This window comes from Chiloscyllium plagiosum, chromosome 13, assembly GCF_004010195.1.
Source record: "Chiloscyllium plagiosum isolate BGI_BamShark_2017 chromosome 13, ASM401019v2, whole genome shotgun sequence".
Classification (NCBI taxonomy): domain Eukaryota; kingdom Metazoa; phylum Chordata; class Chondrichthyes; order Orectolobiformes; family Hemiscylliidae; genus Chiloscyllium; species Chiloscyllium plagiosum.
The window spans coordinates 48,277,271-48,297,225 of NC_057722.1; the positions used below are offsets into that span (position 1 = coordinate 48,277,271).

The 19,955-nt window shown below is 39.1% G+C and overlaps 1 protein-coding gene across 1 annotated transcript in view; it reads right to left on the reverse strand.

Annotated features, from left to right (window-relative positions):
* Positions 1–19,342, reverse strand: part of LOC122555982 (eukaryotic translation initiation factor 4 gamma 1-like) — a 110,794-nt gene extending 91,452 nt beyond the window's left edge. Inside the window, 4 exon segments of the mRNA XM_043702322.1 lie at positions 3,543–3,572; positions 14,815–14,904; positions 14,996–15,109; positions 19,251–19,342. Of these exon segments, the coding sequence (XP_043558257.1) occupies positions 3,543–3,572; positions 14,815–14,904; positions 14,996–15,067 (192 nt within the window). The 5' untranslated portion in view covers positions 15,068–15,109; positions 19,251–19,342.
* Between the last annotated feature and the right edge of the window lie 613 nt (positions 19,343–19,955).

A 19,955-nucleotide genomic window follows, 5' to 3' on the forward strand; every position in this document is an offset into this window, starting at 1 on the left:
ATGTGCGTCTGTGTGTGGAGGCGCACATGTATAGTTTAATAAGGAGCAGAACTACCTTTGAACTTCGACTTTGCAGACTGCCTCACTGCCACTACAGTTCATAACATCTACAAGGGTTGATACTTAGCCATGCCATTTTCTGCAATGAAGCCAACAAGTCCAGATTGGAATCAGCCCACACTCTTAAAAGGCTCTGCATATAATCAAAGCTTCCAGGAATGAGACCAAGAATCCTAGAATCATAGCACAAGCAGTATTTTTTAAAAGATTTGTTAAAACACAGAAGCCTAAAAGAAAATTCCCACCCTTCTACTCACCACCCCTAAGTTACCTCGGCTGAATTCGTAACAGGACTTTTTTTTGCATGTATTACTTCAAAATACTGAACAACCTATTACTGCAGAACAAATACCTGCTCTACTATGCTTACATATGCTCTACTACACCTACAACGTAGAGATAGTCTTTCAAAAGACAGCAAAAAACTCTTCAAATTAACCCCAGGTGTAACAGAACCTCAACATTTCTCAAGTGTGCAAAGCAGGACAGTTTGTTTAACATTTCCAAATGAAACCAAACCCCAAAGAATGAACATCGAAAGGAGTGAAAAATATCTAGGCTTATTTTAAAATGATGAGGTGGGGGAAATACTTATAGGAACATTTTATTGTTTCTGTAATAAGAGATATGCATTAAAAGCTTAGTTCAATATAAAGTACTGCATTGTTCCAAGCAATGCTTTAAACAAGGTTTTTTTTATTCCAACACTCAACTTTTTATAATCATGGTAAATTATCTTCTCATAATACACAAAATAAATATATTAATAACTTCCAAAAATTCAGGGATTAAGTTTAAAAAAGTAAAACTACTCAAAAAGAAAACCTGCTTTCTGCTTCCAGAGATACCAAACAGCACCTCAACAATGTGGAAGGAGTACCACACACTTGACAGTGTGTGTCGATAAACTTTCATAAAGCGAATGTGACGCATTCTATTAATCTTGGAACAGAGTCCAATCAACATGGTACATTATAAGAACATTTTCAGTACAACTTTGCTTCAAGTTGCCATACTTACATGCAAGGTTTGCATGCATTTGTTAATAATTTTTCACAGCTGCTGGGTATCAAAATATACCTAAGACACTTTCCCTACCGTGAGACCTGCACTCCAAAGACAGTGGTGCTACAAATAGAACTTGAAACATGCAAGGATTCTCAGGCAACAGATGTATGCCTTAGTTTATTTCAAATAAAATTTGTGACTTTGTGGTTTGAGACCAGGAAACAAGCTGTTTGTGCCAACAGAAGTACACATTCCAGAAAGATCTTATCAATTTACAAAAATAGGTAGGATCAATAAGAAATCCCATTAATATCACTAAAAAAGTACATTCTTTCGTTTAAAAAAGGGACCTAAATTGCCAGTGCATATTATCCTTAAAATAATGCAAAATATTTTGCTTTTTTATTGGTCTTTTCAATTTTATCAAATGCAACTAACCATTAATCCTATATACAAAATACTGCCCCACTATACTTTAGAGTGGTTTCTTAATCAATCATTCTTTCAAACTGGCTTTACAATGCACACACTGACACATTCAAAAAGAAAAATCAATTGAAAGTTAAGAAATTGTTTCAATGTACAATTCTAGGCTTCAGTTTTGTCAATAAGTTCAAAATTCCCAAGATATATTCTTGAAATAATCAATCATTCATCAGAACCAATACATTTTGCCAAAAATGCAAAAGGTGCACATAACGAAGGTGTACAGTCTGGGATGAACCTTTTAACTTTACTCACTACAAATATTCAAAAGCATGTTGATCTTTTCAGGTTCTTTGAAAAATAATAAAATAATAATAATAATAATAATAATAGACTAATGTATATACTTGCGTATAAAGGTGAGCCATGGACTAGACAACTTTTATAGATTACCTCTTCACCCCACCAAACTCCAACCTGAAACTGAGCGCCTTCCTCCAACCCCACACGTTTACTGTTTCTCGAAATCTTTATGACAGTTGACATCCAAAAACATGTTTACATGAACAATTTTCACTTCAAAATGTTGATGGTCATTTACAGTTACTTGCCTCTCCAACATCAATATTTATACAGCATCTCTTTATGCCAATTTGAGCCCTGGCTCCCAAGGCTGATACAAAATTTTATTTTGACTATTCTGGATTGTCTCAAATTTCAATTTAAAACTCTTAGGCTTCAGTCATCATCATGGGGCAATGTTTTTTCAAAGAAATGCCCTACACATGTTAATAGGAATCCAATATTTTTAACTGCACAAGCAAAAAATACTTCAAGGCCCTGCAAACAGATTGAAAAACTAAGCAAGTAACTAATGTCAATTGTTGGTGTGGGATGTGCATGTTATTTACTTTCTATTCTATAAAGGCCCATTTGTCTTAGTGATACATTTGCCTACAAATGTTAAGGTAGCAGATTCTCTCAAACTTCAGCATATTCTTTACATCAGTACACGAGCAGATGAAAAGTTAGTGATACACAACAGATTTTATTTTGCAAGTAACTTTTCAGTACTAGTAATAGAAAAAAAGGCTCAAGTATTACTTGAAAAATAGTTTTGATTAGATTTGCCTACTTTCCTCCTTCAGGCAGCAGATTAACTAGTTGTCCAACTTGCTGCCAGCAACTTACACTTTGTGGAAAGTAGCTGCTCCATTTTGCCTAACAATCACTGAAGTAAAATATTTTTGTCCTGAAACACCTGAGGATGCGAATGATGCACTGAGAAGCTTCATAATCTAATTTCATATTAGCAAAGTGCCAGAGAGTTAACAAAAGTGCAGTTGCACTTAGTCATTTTTGAAAAGAAATCACCAAATGTTAACCTAGACTCTGTTGACTCAAATTCTGAACTGCTCAGAAAGATAGCTTCAGAAAAAGCAGATTTTTAATCAGCAAGAACCAGAGCAGAACTTGGGAGGAAGAGATGCCAATTACACTTTACATTGCTGGAGGATCAGAGTGTATTTCTACACTCAGCTATTCCAGTGCTGTTACATTTAAATCACTTTTCCTCCTGACTCCCTACTTCAGTCTAAGCACCAACTGCTGATTTTACATTTGTAGACTGACTGCCCAACAAGATCAATGAAAAGAAATCAGCAGCAGGAGCCAGGACTCACATTGAGAGGGTGAGTTGCCATTTAAGTATCATCTCACTGGAGGGCTGAACAACAGCTGGCAGCAATGCGCTCATATGGTGGTGCAGCTGCTGGATCCATCTTTCTAGAAATGCTCTGCGAGGAAGAAATCTGAATGAGGGCATCACCCAAGTAAGACTTATTCCTAAAGCCCTGCCAACAATCACATCCCTTCCACTTTTTAGCGGAATATAAATGTCACATCTTAAGTCTAAGTATATACGGCAAAGGAGAGACAACTGAAATCCAAACATGCACCAAAGCTACATTTTAAATCTTAGCGTACGTAAATTTACATGGAATTGCATGGAGTATGCAATTTCATGCTGTCTGTTAACTGGTTAGTACCTGATGTAAAGCTCGAGGACCTGCAGCAAACTAGGGAAGTAAGAAATAAAAGTCAAATTTAAGATTAGTCAAGTAGGTTCAACGTAAACAAACACATTCACAAGCTTCTCGCGACGCATGCTAATGCTGAAAGTTTCATATCTAATCATTGTTTTGGTTTGCCTGCCATTATAAATAATAAATTTCAAAAATCAGACTTCCAGCTTTCTCAACTGCAGTTGATGATGCTCACACAGAAATGCCAACATCTTTGTAAATGCTTCTACTAATCATTTTAAGAATGAGTTTATTTAGTTATCTGGGTAGAATTATGACTCTTTGAAACCAAACAAACAATCTAATCACAAGGATCAGCAGAAAACAAAGTCATGAACTTTATGAAGCTTACAATTCATTAATCTTAGCCAAAATATTCCCACTGTTCACGACTTTACCATATTCAGAAAGAATAAGATTTTTATTGTATGCTATCTTTCCTCTCAGGCAACGAACAAATAATGCCCTATTTGCAACATCAGCTATCCTTACCTGTATTGTGATAAAGGGTAGTTTTCCTGAAGAATTTAATATTCATTTAGATAGCTGTAACAAAGTAACTATTATCAACTTCTATTTTAAATAGGAAACTAAGAGTATTTCATTGCTAACCCCGTATCACTACGTACATTAGACCGGTTTTCGATTTTCTGTAGTCAGGATTCTTGGTAATCCAAGAGGGAGGACAGGAAAATTTTCTGGCTGTAACAGGCTGATACTTTGAGGTATTAAGTGTTGGAGGCGATTTCCTTGAATTCCAGGAGCAGCAATTACTGATTTATAATGCTGTTGCATTTTTTCTTCCCAAAAGTTCCAAAACAGTCAAAACAGTAGTACGTTTAAAAGGGAGAGGCACAGACAAAAGGAAGTGCATGGTGAGGTCAGGGAAGGGAGCTAGGGGCAGAGGGGGGAGGAGTCAAAACCACACTGCTAACTGACACAGTAGTGAATCTGCACAGTTACTACCTTTGCTGTCTGAAATCATGTATCGCTGGACACCGGAGTGAGTCTGGGAAAATTAACAAAGCGTGAAATTCACAACTAATCTTGGAGGAACTGGTTTCATAGGTCACAGCACAGAAACAGATAAGTGAATACATTAAGCATGGCCTTACAGAAAGTCTGCAGTTGTAAGTATAGTGGATTCTTTCTTGATTGTTATATTGAGATATGTCCCTTGATTAAACTTTGAAATATAAGCCGTAAGTATTAATTTAACCTGGAGCAATGTTTTGTAAAGAAATAAGACAGTGCTATTTTCTGGGTCTGTACACTGAAAGAAGCAAAAATGGCTTTTAGTGGAGTGATATGCTCTTCTTCTTGGATGTGGGAGTTTAGGGAGAGTTTACGTATTACTGAGGATGATATCTGCAATAAATGTCGTTGGTTACAAATCCAGCAGTGTACTTGTTTGAAATGGGGATAGCTACAGAAGACTCCTGCACTACCTGCCTACATCTCTTACCTTTCCCAGAGCTAACCTATCTGTGTCTGTATCTGCAACTGCAACTTTTCCCCCCCTTCTATAAACTGCCATCCATCACATCCCCTTACTCTTGTAAGTTCCTCACTGCCTCTAACTGTGTCTCCAACCGATCCATTCAATATGATAGGGTTTGCAACCAACGACATTTATTGCAGACCCAGGGAGATAGTTAGAAAAGATTTCAATTTGAGACTGGTACAGAACAGAACAGAGTTGAGAACAGAAGCAAGTCAAACAGTCACAGCAGGCAAGGACAAAGCAAAGAACAACGTAGAACTGATAAATTAAACTGCATTTATTTTAATGCAAGGGGCCTAACACAGAAGGCAGATGAACTCAGGGCATGGTTAGGAACATGGGACTGGGATATCATAGCAATTACAGAAACATGGCGCAGGGATGGACAGGACTGGCAGCTTAATGTTCCAGGAAACAAATGTTACAGAAAGGATAGAAAGGAAGGCAAGAGGAGAGGGGGAAGTGGCGTTTTTGAGAAGGGAGAGCATTACAGCCGTACTGAGGGGAAGATATCTCCAGAAATACATCCAGGGAAGTTATTTGGTTGGAACTGAGAAAATATGAAAGGGATGATCACCTTATTATAGACCCCTAAATATAGTCAGAGGGAAATTGAGAAACAAATCTGTAAGGAGATCTCAATTATCTGGAAGAATAATAGGGTGCTTATGGTAGGGGATTTTATCTTTCCAAACAGAGAATGGATTTAAATGGAGAGGAATTTATTGTGTACAAGAAAATTTTCTGATTCAGTATGTGGATGTACCTACTAGACAAGTTGTAAAACTTAACCTACTCTTGGGAAATAAGGCAGAGCAGGTGACTGAGGTGTCAGTAGGGGGGCACTTTGGAGCCAGCAACCATAATTCTATTAATTTTAAAATAGTGATGGAAAAGCATAGACCAGGTCTAAAAGTTGGAAGATCTAAATTGTAGAAAGGCCAATTTTAACGGTATTAAGCAAGAAATTTTCAAAAGCCGATTGGGGGCAGACGTTCACAGGTAAAAAGGGACAGCTGGAAAATGGGAAGCCTTCAGAAATGAGATAACGAGAGAACAGAGACAGTATACTCCTGTTAGGGTGAAAGGAATAGCTGGTAGATCTAGGGAATGCTGGATGACTAAAGAAATTGAGGGTTTGGTTAAGAAAAAGGAAGCATATGTCAGGTATAGAAGGTGAATCCTTAGAAGAGTATAAAGGCAGTAGGAGTATACTTAAGAGGGAAATCAGAAGGGCAAAAAAGGGACATGAGATAGCTTTGGTAAATAGAATGAAGGAGAATCCAAAAGAGTTTTAACAAATACATTAAGGACAAAAGGGTAACTAGGGAGAGAATAGGGTCCCTCAGCAAGGCGGCCTTTGTGTGGAGAGGCAGGAGATTTTGGGGGGGGGAAGAGATACTAAATGAGTATTTTACTACTATATTCACTGGGGCAAAGGATATGGAAGATTTAGAATGTAGGGAAATAGATGGTGACATCTTGAAAAATGTCCATATTACAGGAGGAAGTGCTGGATGTCTTGAAACACATAAAAGTGGATAAATCCCCAGGACCTGATCAGGTGTACCCTAGAACTCAGTGGGAAGTGAAGGAAGTGATTGCTGGACCTCGTGTTGAGATATTTGTAGCAGCTATATGCATTAGTGAGGTGCCAGAAGACTGGAGGTTGATTAACGTGGTGCCACTGTTTAAGAAACATGATAAGGACAAGCCAGGGAACTATATATACCAGTGAGCCTGACACCAGTGTTGGGCAAGTTGCTGGAGGGGATCCTGGGGGACAGGATTTACATGTATTTAAAAGGGCAAGGACTGATTAGGGATAGTCAACATGGTTTTGTCTGTGGCAAATCATGTCTCACAAACTTGGTTGAGTTTTCTGAAGTAGTAACAAAGAGGATTGATGAGGGCAGAGCAGGAGACATGATCTATATGAACTGCAGTAAGGCATTCGACAAGGTTCCCCATGGGAGACTGGTTAGCAAGGTTAGACCTCACGGGATACAGGAAGAACTAACCATTTGGATACAGAACTGACTCAAAAGGTGGAAGACAGAGGGTGGTGGTGGAGGGTTATTTTTCAGACTGGAGGCCTATGACCAGTGGATGCCACAAGGATCGGTGCTGGGTCCACTACTTTTCTTCATTTATATAAATGATTTGGATGCAAGCAAAAGGGGTATAAGTTAATAAGTTTGCAAATGACACCAAAATTGGAGGTGTAGTGGACATTGAATGAGGTTACCTCAGATTACAACGGGATCTTGATCAGATGGGCCAATGGGCTGAGAAGTAGCAGATGGGGTTTAATTTAAATAAATGCAAGATGCTGCATTTTGGGAGAGCAAATCTTAGCAGGACTTATAGACTTAATGGTAAAGTCCTAGGGAGTGTTGCTGAACAAAGACCTTGGAGTGCAGGTTCATAGTTCCTTGGACCGAAGGGTCTGTTTCCATGCTGTACATCTCTATGACTCTGAGGTGCTCTTGGAATGTTAAAAAATTAAATTGGACTGTCTCGACATTATTGTAATATTAAAAAGGGTTAAAATATACTGTCTTCTTCCTGAAGCTGGACATTCTCGAAGTGGGTGGGGACGACATTCATGTAGGAATGCAGATGACTCCCACTTCATTTCGGCAGTCAGTCATTTACTACTGCTCTGCTACTATTATCAAATTAAACTCTCACTCAGCCCCTTCCATTCAGAAATTATTTCACAGCCATGCCCCAATACTGAAGCATATCACATCTACATTGTCTGGGTAAGTAGCGGAGCCGGAACTCATTTGCAGGGCCATCCTGACGTTAGAATATGTCACACATACATTGTCTTGGGGAATCACTCAGTCAGGAAATTGTTTATGTAATGATTCCCCAGGATTAGGGCATTTACATTATCTCACAGGTTGACCTCATCCTGGGGTAACATGTGGTTATGGGAGGGGGGTGTGGCCTGAGTACCTGTAAGCATCTGAGTACCTGAAGAAGGGCCTGTGCCCGAAACGTCGAATCTCCTGTTCCCTGGATGCTGCCTGACCTGCTGTGCTGTTCCAGCAATAAAGTTTCAACTTTGATCTCCAGCATCTGCAGACCTCACTTTCTCCTACCTGTAAGCATCATCAACTGACCTGTATAAAGGGGATGTGTTTTCTTTGTTTGGGACCTCTTTGATTTGACTTCGCATGCTTGCGAAGAGGGTCAAAGGGGTCACCTAGCTTGTACAAGCTTGAACAAACCAAGTGTTTGCACAATTTGGTGTATGCAAATTGCATCTTTTGTGGGAAACCTCAGGAAAAGAACCTAACACTCGGCTGTCATAATTTACTCAACGATAACAGCTCCGCTGCCCCTCCATAATAAGAAGGAAAGACCATTCTCTTATTCACCTCTCTTCCACATGCCTTTCATTTTTAATGAAACTCACCAAATCTGACAGTTATGAACAAATGCACCTGGTACACTATTTACTCACTGGAGTCCACACACTAACCTCAGCATTAACCAGAGAATAGTCTGAAATCAAAGTCAGGAAAGAATTAACCATACTTGGTAGTCTAAATTATTTTCTAGTAGACAAAAAGCAAGGCTTGAGCAATCAGAAGTGACAAGGACATCACCTTGCATCAGAAGGCTGGGTCAGTGTCATGCATTTGTAACTTAAGGATCCTGCCAACACAAACAACAGACTCAAAGAATGACCACATGGGTGAAATGTTGAAGGACTACTGGAACCCATGATTTTAAATCTCAACATTGGGTAAGACTTTCAGAAACGATGGAGAGAAGCTGAAAATTAAAAGCAGTCAAGAGGCTATGGTAATATTTCCATCAGTCACTTAGTATATCTAAATATAGTGCTAACAGGTTGCCTAAATGGAATGAAATATACAAAATCAAGAAATAAAGCAATTCATATTTAATTTCAGTAAGGACTTCAACAGTGGTTTTGCTTCACTTCAGTTATAAAGTTTTCCACAGGAAATCAAGATTGGGCAGAAACAACCAAGCCATAGTACACAATAATCTTAAATAACTACAAAGTGACAATTTAATAGACTCTTAAGATTGCTGCTTTGAGTACTAGAGATACAGGGAAACCCTAACCAGCATTCAATTATCCAAATATCGGATTATCCGGCAAGATCGCAAGGTCCCGATGCTTGGCTAAACTGCATTATAAGGCAGTCTATTATCCGGAATTCGATTAAACAAATGAAATACTCCCTGCCTGTGTTCTTCAGATAATCGAGGTTCCTCTGTATATGTTCACAAACAAATGAATTATGAGCAGGACAGGCGACTCAGCCCTCATGTCTGTTCTACGATTTAGTAAAAGGGGTGCTCTACTGACTTATTCTGACCTACTTCAGGTAACCTTTCACCCCCTTGTTCATCAGCAATCTACACACCCTGGCGCAGAATTATTCAGGAATCTGCTTCCATTGCCTTTTAAAAAGGAGAATCCTAGTCTTAGATTGTCCCATAAGAAACATCCACTCCCCACACATCTTTGAGACATCTCTCAATCAAATCTTCTTGTGCTTTTATACTGCAGCAGATAAATGGCGAATTTGCCCAATATCCTTCATAAACCAATTTACCTGTTTCAGGTATCAAGTCTATCGTTCCTATTCTGAACAGCTTTCAACACACGCAAATCCTTCCTTAGGTAAGACTAATAATGTTTACAGTACACCAAATATTTCTCATCAGCATCCTGTATAAATAAAGCTTAACACATGGGAGTCAGAGATATACAGCATGGAAACAGACCCTTCAGTCCAATTCATCCATGCCAACCAGATATCCAAATTAATCTTTTCTCATTTGCCAGCACTTGGACCATATCCATCTAAACTCGTCCAATGCATTGACCATTCCAGATGCCTTTTAAATGTCGTAATTGTATCAGCCTCCACCAGTTCCTCTGGCATTCCATACACGCACCACCTTGTGTGTGAAAAGGTTGCCCCTTAGGCCATTATTAAATCTTTTCCCTCCCACCCTAAATCTATGCCCTCTAGTTCTGGACTCCTGTCACCCCTCAGCCTGCAACGCTCCAGGGAAAAACAACTCCAGCTTATTTTGCATCTCCCTCTAACTCAAAACCTCCAACCCTGGCAACATCCTTGTCAATCTTTTCTGAACCGTTTCAAATTTCACAACATCCATGCTCCCATTTTTCTATTCAATTCCTTTCCTAAAAATGATTACATTCTGTTTTTCTAATTTCTTGCTACACCTGAATACGAACCCCGTGCAATGTGGTAGGACAGCCAGGTCCCTCTGCACTGAGCCTCACATTCTCATTAGTCACATTTTCCACATCTTTGCCCACTCACTTAACATACCTAAACCTCTTTATAGCCTCTATATCCTATTCACAACTACCCATATCACTAGCAAATTTAACAACTTAAGTCATTCATATAAGTAGTGAACAGTTAAGATGCAGCACTGTTCCTTGTTGCAACCATACATTCCATGCTGCTAATTAGGAAGACAACCCATTTATGGCTACCATTACCGGTCTGCTCACCAACCACCCATCCATCCATGTCAATATTTTGCTCCTACACCATAAGCTATTATATTTCATAATAGCCTTTGATATGACACCTAACCAAATGTACATCCACTGGTCTCATTTTATGTGCATGACATAGAACTCTAATAGATTGGTGAAACATTTTCTTTTCACAAAACCATGTTGACTCTGCCCGATTACTTTGAATTTACTTTGAAACAACTTTTCTAATAGTGTCGAAGATCTTCCCTACGAAAGACATTAAGCTAACTTGCCTGTAGCCCCCAGCTCTCCAACCACCTTTTGAATGAGTGAGTTACACATGCTACTTTCCAACTTAATCCAATCTTCCTCAAGCCTAAAGAATTTGAAAACCAAAGCACAATTACCTCACTAATCAGTTCTTTCAAGACCAATTTAGTAAGATTTGTAGTGAAGATTGAAGCAGAGAAGACTTGGTCCAAAAATAGTATTTCAAACTTAAAATGGAACAATTTAAGGGCATGAAAACAGAACTAGAAAAAAGTAAACTGCCAAGTAAGGTTAAGGGACAGGTCAATAGAGATGCAGTGGCAGACATTTAGAAGAATGTATCAGACTTGAAGGCATATAATATGAAAGATACATGGTACGTTAAATTGGGCACATCAAAAATTGTCACAGAAAAACAAAAAAGGAGAAATTTAGTGCGAATAAAAGTTAAAAGTATGAAGCCCATGAACAGCCACACAGATTTGCCATGCCACAATCCCAATAATTTGCTCAGTACCATTTCACAGATGACCAGATTTGCTCAAATTCCTACATTCCTTATTTCCTCGTTTACAGCTACTTCTAGGACATTAGGATACAAACCATTACCTCTGTAGTGAAAACCAAATCAAGATTAGATTCCCTACAGTGTAGAAACAGGCCCTTCAGCCCAACAAGTCCACACTGACCTTCCAAAGAGTAACCCACCCAGACTCATTTCCCTCTGACTAATGCACCCAACACTATGGGCAATTTAGCATGGCCAATTCACCTGACCTGCACACATTTGGACTGTGGGAGGAAACCGGAGCACCTGGAGGAAACCCACACAGACACGGGGAGAATGCGCAAACTCCACACAGACAGTTGCCAGAGGCTGGAATCGAACTTGGATTAACCATGCTATATTGCCTTGTAATGTCCAGGGATGTGCAGGTTAAGATGGATTGGCCATGCTAAATTGCCTTGTGTCTAGGGATGCAGGTTAGGGAGATCTGGCATGGACATGGGATGCCTCCCTGCACAGCACTGGGGCAGTATTACCCCATAGGTGGCCAAATGGGGAGGAATGCCCAACAGCGTATGCATCCAGTACTTTGGCAAAACAGAGCGCAAATATGCCGAGAGAGCGAGAGCAAAGCTTTGGGTGTCATATCTGAAGTTAGGAAGTTCCACCAATACCTTTTGCAGATATATATTTGTAATAATAACAGACCACAAACCCCTACTGGGTCAAATTACAGAAGTCAAGGCAATGCCACCCATAGCTTCAGGCCAAACTCAGCTGCCAGCTCTAATACTAAATGCATAGAACTGCAAGTTGGAACACTGTCCATGAGGCCAAGTAGCAAATGCGGATGCACTGAACTGCTTCCCACTAGCAGTTACACTACCGATGATACTGCCACTGGAAGAGTTTGTATTGGTTTAAAATTTTCTGGACACACTTCCAGTCACAGGTGACAATTCAGACTTTGAATGCAGAAAGATCTGGGCCTAGCAAAACAAACAGCTGGTGGCGATGGGGGAAAACCACAACCAGAAATGAAATCCATTTTGACCCAGAGACCACACCGCAGTAGAGGAGAGCAAGAGCAATTTCTAGGGCAAAAAGGTGAAACTGGCTGAACTCCACCAGGATCATCCAGGTTTCCAAAATAAAAGGTGCTGGTGAGAAATTATGACTGGTGGCCAGGATCGGATGTCAACATAGCCACGTTGGTGGCACAGCGCCAACAAGAACAAACATTTCTGCCAGTAGATCCACACATTCGTGGGAAAGGCCAGGTAAACCCTGCACTCACTTATACATTGACTATGCAGGTCCTTTCATGGGTTCACTGTTCTTAGTCATTGTGGATGCTAACTCAAAACGTGGTTGGACTTCATTTGTCAAACATTGAAATGGGATAAAAAAAACCACGTACATCTTTTCAAGTACACGGACTCTCAAGTGTTGGTTACAGATAATGGGCCATCGTTTACCAGCAGGGAATTTGAGTATTCCCTAAAGTCAAATGGTATTTGTCATTTAAGGACAGCTCCATATCATCCTTCATCCAATGGTCTGGCAGAAACAGCAGCCCAAACTTTGAAGGCAGGAATAAAGAAACAAACTACAGTTTCAGTGGATACCAAACTGTCCTGGCTCCCATTTGACTATAGGACCACCACAGGGCTATCTCCAGCAGGGATAAACTGCACCAGGTTAAATCTGATTTTCCCATATCAGAGGGTGGGAGTGAAACTGCATCAGGAATGCCAATATCAGACACCAGACTCCACTAATCCAAAGAGACAGTTTACTTTGGGGACAAGGTTTGATGTAGGAACCATGGGAATGGCCCTGTATGGGCAGCAGCCATGGTCAATGAGAGGTTAGGTCCAGTGACATTTAAAGCTCAGGTAGTTGCAACAGTGTTTGCGACCTTTAAGAAATGTGTAGCTCATGTTGGAAGTTCAGATTGTAGTTTGCTCGCTGAGCTAGAAGGTTTGTTTTCAGACATTTCATTACCATACTAAATAACATCATTAATGAGCCTTCAGTGAAGCACTGGTATTACGTCCCGCTTTCTATTTGTGTGTTTTGGTTTCTTAAGGTGGGCAATATCATTTCCGAGGATATTTTCTCAGAGGATGGTAGATGGGATTCCAAATCGATGTGCTTATTGATGGAGTTCCATTTAGAATGCCAGGTGCGACAGTCCTGACCAAGTATGAAAGCTGCAAACCTACCAACTGTGAGAGAGCAAAAGTGTGCCCAGCTCCTCAACAGCCTTCCTGACTGCTCTGGAACCAGTGGAACGTCATTCTCCTCTTCAGATGGCAAAGGAGTTTCTTCAGAGACTCTCCAGGTGCAAGAGGAGAGTTACAGTGCATTACACGCTGCCCATATCAGAGGCAGAGTTAGAGAAACCTGATCTAGTGCTAAAGTGACAAAAATGGAGGAGCTACAAGAAAAAAAAAGAACCAGCCTATACCCTTTGACTCAGAGGGGAGAGGATGTAGTGATTTTGACGAGGTCAGCCATGTGGACCTCCTAGAATGAGTTCCTTGATTGGACAACATTAACGGTCCCAGTCAGGAAGCCCTGGCTGACAGATATAAACAGGAGGAGTGTCAGACATCCTATACATGGAGATCTGGCACTGACAGAGTTAGATCAGTATCAAGGACTCTCCTCATGTAAATAAAGGGTGGTAGGATACCAACCTTTGTGGAGTTATTTCACTTCATGAATTAAGTTAAGCCTTAGAATTCAATAAACATTATCACTCAAGGTAAATAATGCTTCAAAGTACATTGCATTAACAACAGCAAAAATAATCTTTTAAAAGGTAATATTTTGATTACTGACACATAAAAGTGGCTTGGAATGCCAAAATGTTTGACAACCATTTCTCTTTTAATGAGAGAGAAGCCTCAAAATCTAAACTGGTCAAAAGAGATTAGGCAATCTGATAGCGATTAAAATACTTCAAAACTCATCAATAATGTCTTCCACCAAAACATCCCAAACAAGTTGGCATGCAAGGCTATTCATTACTTCTCTCCTGGACAAATCAGTGAGAGGTTATGAAAGACAGAATGCAGATGGTCTTGTCCAGCAGTGGCAGTTGGCTAATGCTGCAGTCTAGATTGGCAAAGGCCACACAAAACCAGGTAGATTGCCTTTAACCCAGTCAGAAGAATAGCTGTAATTTAAAAGGAATAAACTTTGCAGCTAGTAGGAATTTTTCTTCCAAAACAATTAAGTAAAACTTAATCCAATTTTTGAGGTGCTTCCATGATCCAGGAAGAATAATTCAGTGCTAACCCTGTATTGCAATTTGTCCTAAACTCTTCAATTGCAAAAATACTGCAATGATTCAGGGGTACAGATACTTGTTATTACAGAAGTTGGACACCATCATCGACAATTCTGCCAAACAGAAAGCTATCCTTACCTGCCGTGGTTGTGGTTGAGTGTTCATTTGTGGAGTTTGCTGTGGTGCAAAAACTACTGGAGCAGTTGTCTGGCTAGAGGGATAGGCAGTCTAAAAACAAATGACAAAGAAAAGTTCATTTGTGGAGCAGCGACAGTCACATATCACAGTGTTTAAAACGAAAAAAAAATATTTTATTCACCTGAGAAATCCCAGAAGGGGAGGGATGTGGGGCAGCTGGAGGTCCTCCAATAGGCTGGGGCCCTTTATTCATTTCATGTGGCACAGCATATGGAGCCCCTATTCGTCGAGAAATCTATGGTCAAAAACAAATCTACTCTGTGATACTGATTAACAAACATCTGGATTTACAAATTTATAATACATCAGAATATGAGCCTAGAAACTTTAAATTTATAAAGTAATTTACCTTACTTTAAAACAAATGCAAGTTCAAAATCCTGCCTGTTCAACTGACAATAACCAACAATGGTTAAAAGTAAAAACCAAATTTGATATCCAAATTATTTTGCTACTTTATGTAACTTCCAGTTCAAATTACATCATCCTACTCAAAGGTTCAGACATTTTGAAACTTCTCCATTAAGCCAGTGAGAAAGTGAATGTACATTAATGGCTTCACTCTCAAGATTTCCATACAACAATGATCCATTTAGATCTATGGTGATAAATGAAGCTAAAGACTAAAAAAAAAATTTAAATAGAACTTTTAGGATAGAATATTTTACTTCAACAGCAAAACATTCTAGGTTTACATAACATACAGAAGATTTGCACAAAAAGGGAAATGTCCAACATGATTAATTCCCTTCATTATTTTTCAACAAGATCTTTGTACAATTAAGGCTGTAAATATTAAAGAAGTCAACTAGTACATTGTATCATGTATTAATATTAATACATGATAAGAGAATGTGTAGAAAATTTTCTATTCCATTCAAGAAACATATATGCTTAAGACTACGAGGGTCAACTTAAAAAGTACAATTTTGTTCCCGAATCAGGGCAAAGACGGAGATGAAAAAAAAAATAGAGTACTTGTTCATGCACTCTAGTTTAGCATCCAAAAACCTTCCAAATTATTTACCAAATGCAAAAAAAAAGTGATTTGGAAGATAAATTGCAATTTTCTAACATTCTCATCAGAAAAATTCAAAGTGGAGCACCATTGTAATTGAAAGCACATAACATAACCCAGAACCTTAACCTTATTCCATTTAAAATGGAAGTGAATGCACTGTTCAGTGTGGAACTTACCCACACAGACCAAAAGTTCCCATCCCTGATCTGTACTCAGTTAGCTGACGTCAACTGAGGTGGCAGCTGAAGTGCTACAATTGGCCTCAGCACTCCTGGACTAGGGAAGTCGAGAGAAAAAAGAAATCAGCTAAGTACTCCTGTTCTTGACTGCTATCCAGTGACCACTGCTAGAAAACACTATTTTGGAGGACAAACTACACAAATATCAAGTTGTCTCTTTACTCATTGTCCCATTCTAGTCATTAGAAAATGCAAAGTGAACCCCAGGTTAAGAAAGATACAGACTCTGTCATGGTGCCCCCTGAAATAGTCTGCAGTATTCATTAGCTGGGCTCATGAATGAAGAATACAAGGGTGAGGCATGAGAAAGCAACCCACACCTATGGAAACAAACAGTTCACTTGTCTCACAGTGCTATCATTGGTGTTCTAAAAACAAATGCCCATTGGATTCAGTGAAATGTGGCAAGCAGGTTACAAAATTGTCTCAGTGACAGGAAACACAGGATATGTTCATGAGTGTTTTTGCAATTTGGAGGGGAGTTCCAGTCAGGTTCTGCAGAGCTCAGGACTAAAGGTCCTTGTGTTTTGTGTTATTTATTAACGATCAGAAAGTAAACAAATCTTGACTGCAAGGTCGACAGTAAGAAAAATAGCTCTACTTCGCAGGAAGAGATCAATGGACTAGCCAATTGGGTAGAGAAGCGACAAATGGAATTCAACCCAAAGAAATGAAAGGTGATTTTTTTTTTAAAAAGAGGTCAGACAGGCAAAGGAATATATAATTAATGGATAGATATAGAGTGCTGTTGAGGAAGTGAGGGATTTTGGAGTGAATGCCCAGAACACGAAAGATAGCAGGACTATGGAAAAGAATATACGAATGGGAAGATGATGTTAGAATTGTATAGACCATTAATTAGAAAACAACTTAAAACTGTGTGCAGTTGTTGTCACCTCAATACAGAAAGGATGTAATTGCACTGGAAAAAAAGTGTACATGGGAGATTTACAAGGATGTTGCCAGGATTGGGAAAGTGGAACACAAACATAAAATTGGATAGACTAATGTTGATGTCCTTGCAGAGAAGGGAGAGGGGAGACTTAATTGAGATGCACAAAGTTGTGATGGGCTCAGATTGAGAGGGTAGAAAGGATGTAATTGTTTCAGCAGTGGGGCCAGTAACTAGTGGACATTCAGATTTAAAGTGGACATAAATTGGGACATTTTTCTTAACTCAGCACATGACGGGAGCCAGAATAGTTTTCAAATGTGGTTTCATAATTTTCAGAAGTCAGTTTCTTTGTTTAGTACTGGTGGATTCCTGAAGAATTACAACAGGTTTGTACAAGTTTTATAGTAACCCAAGTTTATTTTGAAAGGGTTCTGTACACCTACACAAATCTACACCATCACTTTTTTAGTCAAATAAGGTTCATCAGGAACCTCAAGTTTAGAATTGCTACGTTGCTATGATCTTTCCCTTGCTTCTCACACCACCCCCTCCAATGCTGCATTTTCTACTTCCTTTCCCTCTTCAAGGGCACTGGCTTAATTCTAGATCATAAATGGCTCCAGTCATAAATAATTGTATTACAGCAATAGGATATGTTAAGACAACACCAGGTCTCTGTTGTAGTCCATACTTCTGGTACTCTTCTCTCACAAGCACCACATTCTACTAAATATATTTGACAAAAAAAATTAGCTTTTCATGAGAATTAAATAAACTTGTAATGCTTACACAGAGCAAATATCATTACATAACCTATGTGCAAAAATTCTTAAAAGCATATAAGAATCAAACAAAATTTCTATATTAAAAAACTGAGGAGGGATTTAGCAGTGAGCAAACACTTTTGTCAAGAACAAAAGCACTCAGGGCGAAGAAACTAGAGTTAATTAGATTAATAGATTTAGCCTGAATAGTTAAAGTGGTTACTACAAAGGTTGATGCCGAAATGACCAAGTGCATAATTAGAACCCCTGTACGGAACTTGATTTAAGTGCAAGTAACAAATGGCATTGAAGAAAGTGCAATGTGGGGAAAAGTTTGTTCTCAGGGGCTAAAAAGAAAAGCAGTTGTATATAGCTCAAAACCATAAATATTCGAACAGTAACCTTTCCAAGTTTAACTCCAACATTGGAATAAATCTTCTCAGGGAAGTAATGAATGTATTAATTGCAACACGAGAAGTTATGGGGATAAACAATTGCTAGGGAGCTTTTGAAAAGCCTAATGCAGTTGCGAGGATTCAAAAACAGCACATAACGGTCGAAGGTCATTTTAAATGACATTTTGCATTTTTACTTTTTCCCAGTGCACTATTATTTCGTTATTTTTCGAAGTACCAACTAAAAATAATGTTGTTTGCAAGGCAACCTTCCCCCTCTGTCAGACTTCCAATGAAACAAACAGATCTGTGTGTCTAGTGCAGTTTCAGTTTTATCTTCCAAGGGAAAAGAACCCTCCACTTCCCGATGATATCAAAACAGGCAGATCAACCATGATATTATTGAATCACAGGGCAAGCTTGTTGAGAAGTATTGCAATAGCATACTCCTGGCTCCTATTTCTTATTCTCTTGAGAGGTCTCAGGACAAGTATCAGATGTAAAATGGCACTCAATTAGACAGTGCAATAGTTACAATATTTAAAATCAGAAACCAAATATCTTCCTTTGCAGGAATCCACAGCTTTGGCAACATGGTAGATCAGTGGTCAGCACTGCTGCCTCACAGCACCAGGGACTCTGGTTCAATTCCAGTCATGGGTGACTGCCTGTGTGGAGTTTGCACATTCTCCGTATCTGGGGGTTTTCCTCCGGGTGCTCCAGTATTCTCCAAGTCCAAAGATGCGCAGGTTAGGTGAATCGGCCATGCTAAATTGCCCATAGTGTTCAGGGATGTGTTGCTTAGCTGCATTAGTTAGGGGAAATATAAAATAGTAGGGGAATGGGTCTGGGTGGGTACTTTTCAGAGGGTTGGTATGGACTTGTTGGGCCAAATGGCCTGTTTCCACACTGTAGGGATTTTATGAATTTCTATGAATAAACATTAAAACTACCAACTTTAAAAAGTGTAGTAGTACTGGAAGTACTATTGTCATTAACATTTATAGAATTAGATTTTTTAAAAAAATAAGTTCATCAAAAAGCCACAATAAGCATACGTACGGTGTTACAACAGGAGGGCACGTAAATAGCCGTTCGTGTTTGTCAATGTTGATCCTCTTGTAATTCTGTCAAGACAACAATAAAAAGAAAATTTCATATCTCATTTCATTAGTGAACAAAAAATTCCTTTTGCATACTATGGATTACTAATGTTCAATGGGTAATAATCAAGCATATTAATTCATTTTATTAACAGTAAACTAAATAAAAATATCAAATATAGATACTTTCAATGCAAAATAAAATGATCTCCATTTGTAATTTGGCAATTAGTTATTCTTCACATTTAATGAACCTGTTTTCACCTAATCATACTGTTTGAGGGGTACTGATAGGATTACTACAAAAGTATCTTCCTAGACTACCAAGTACATTGTAAAAACAATGACTGCAGATGCTGGAAACCAGATTCTGGATTAGTGGTGCTGGAAGAGCACAGCAGTTCAGGCAGCATCCGAGGAGCAGCAAAATCAACGCTTCGGGCAAAAACCCTTCATCAGGAATCGGGCTTTTGCCCGAAGCGTTGATTTTGCTGCTCCTCGGATGCTGCCTGAACTGCTGTGCTCTTCCAGCACCACTAATCCAGTACCAAGTACTTTGTGACATTCTGAAATTATCTAGGGCACAATATAAATGCAAGACCTTAATTATTACAAAAAGATAAAGAAATTTTGGTCATGGTTTGCAGGAAGTGCACTCTATGCA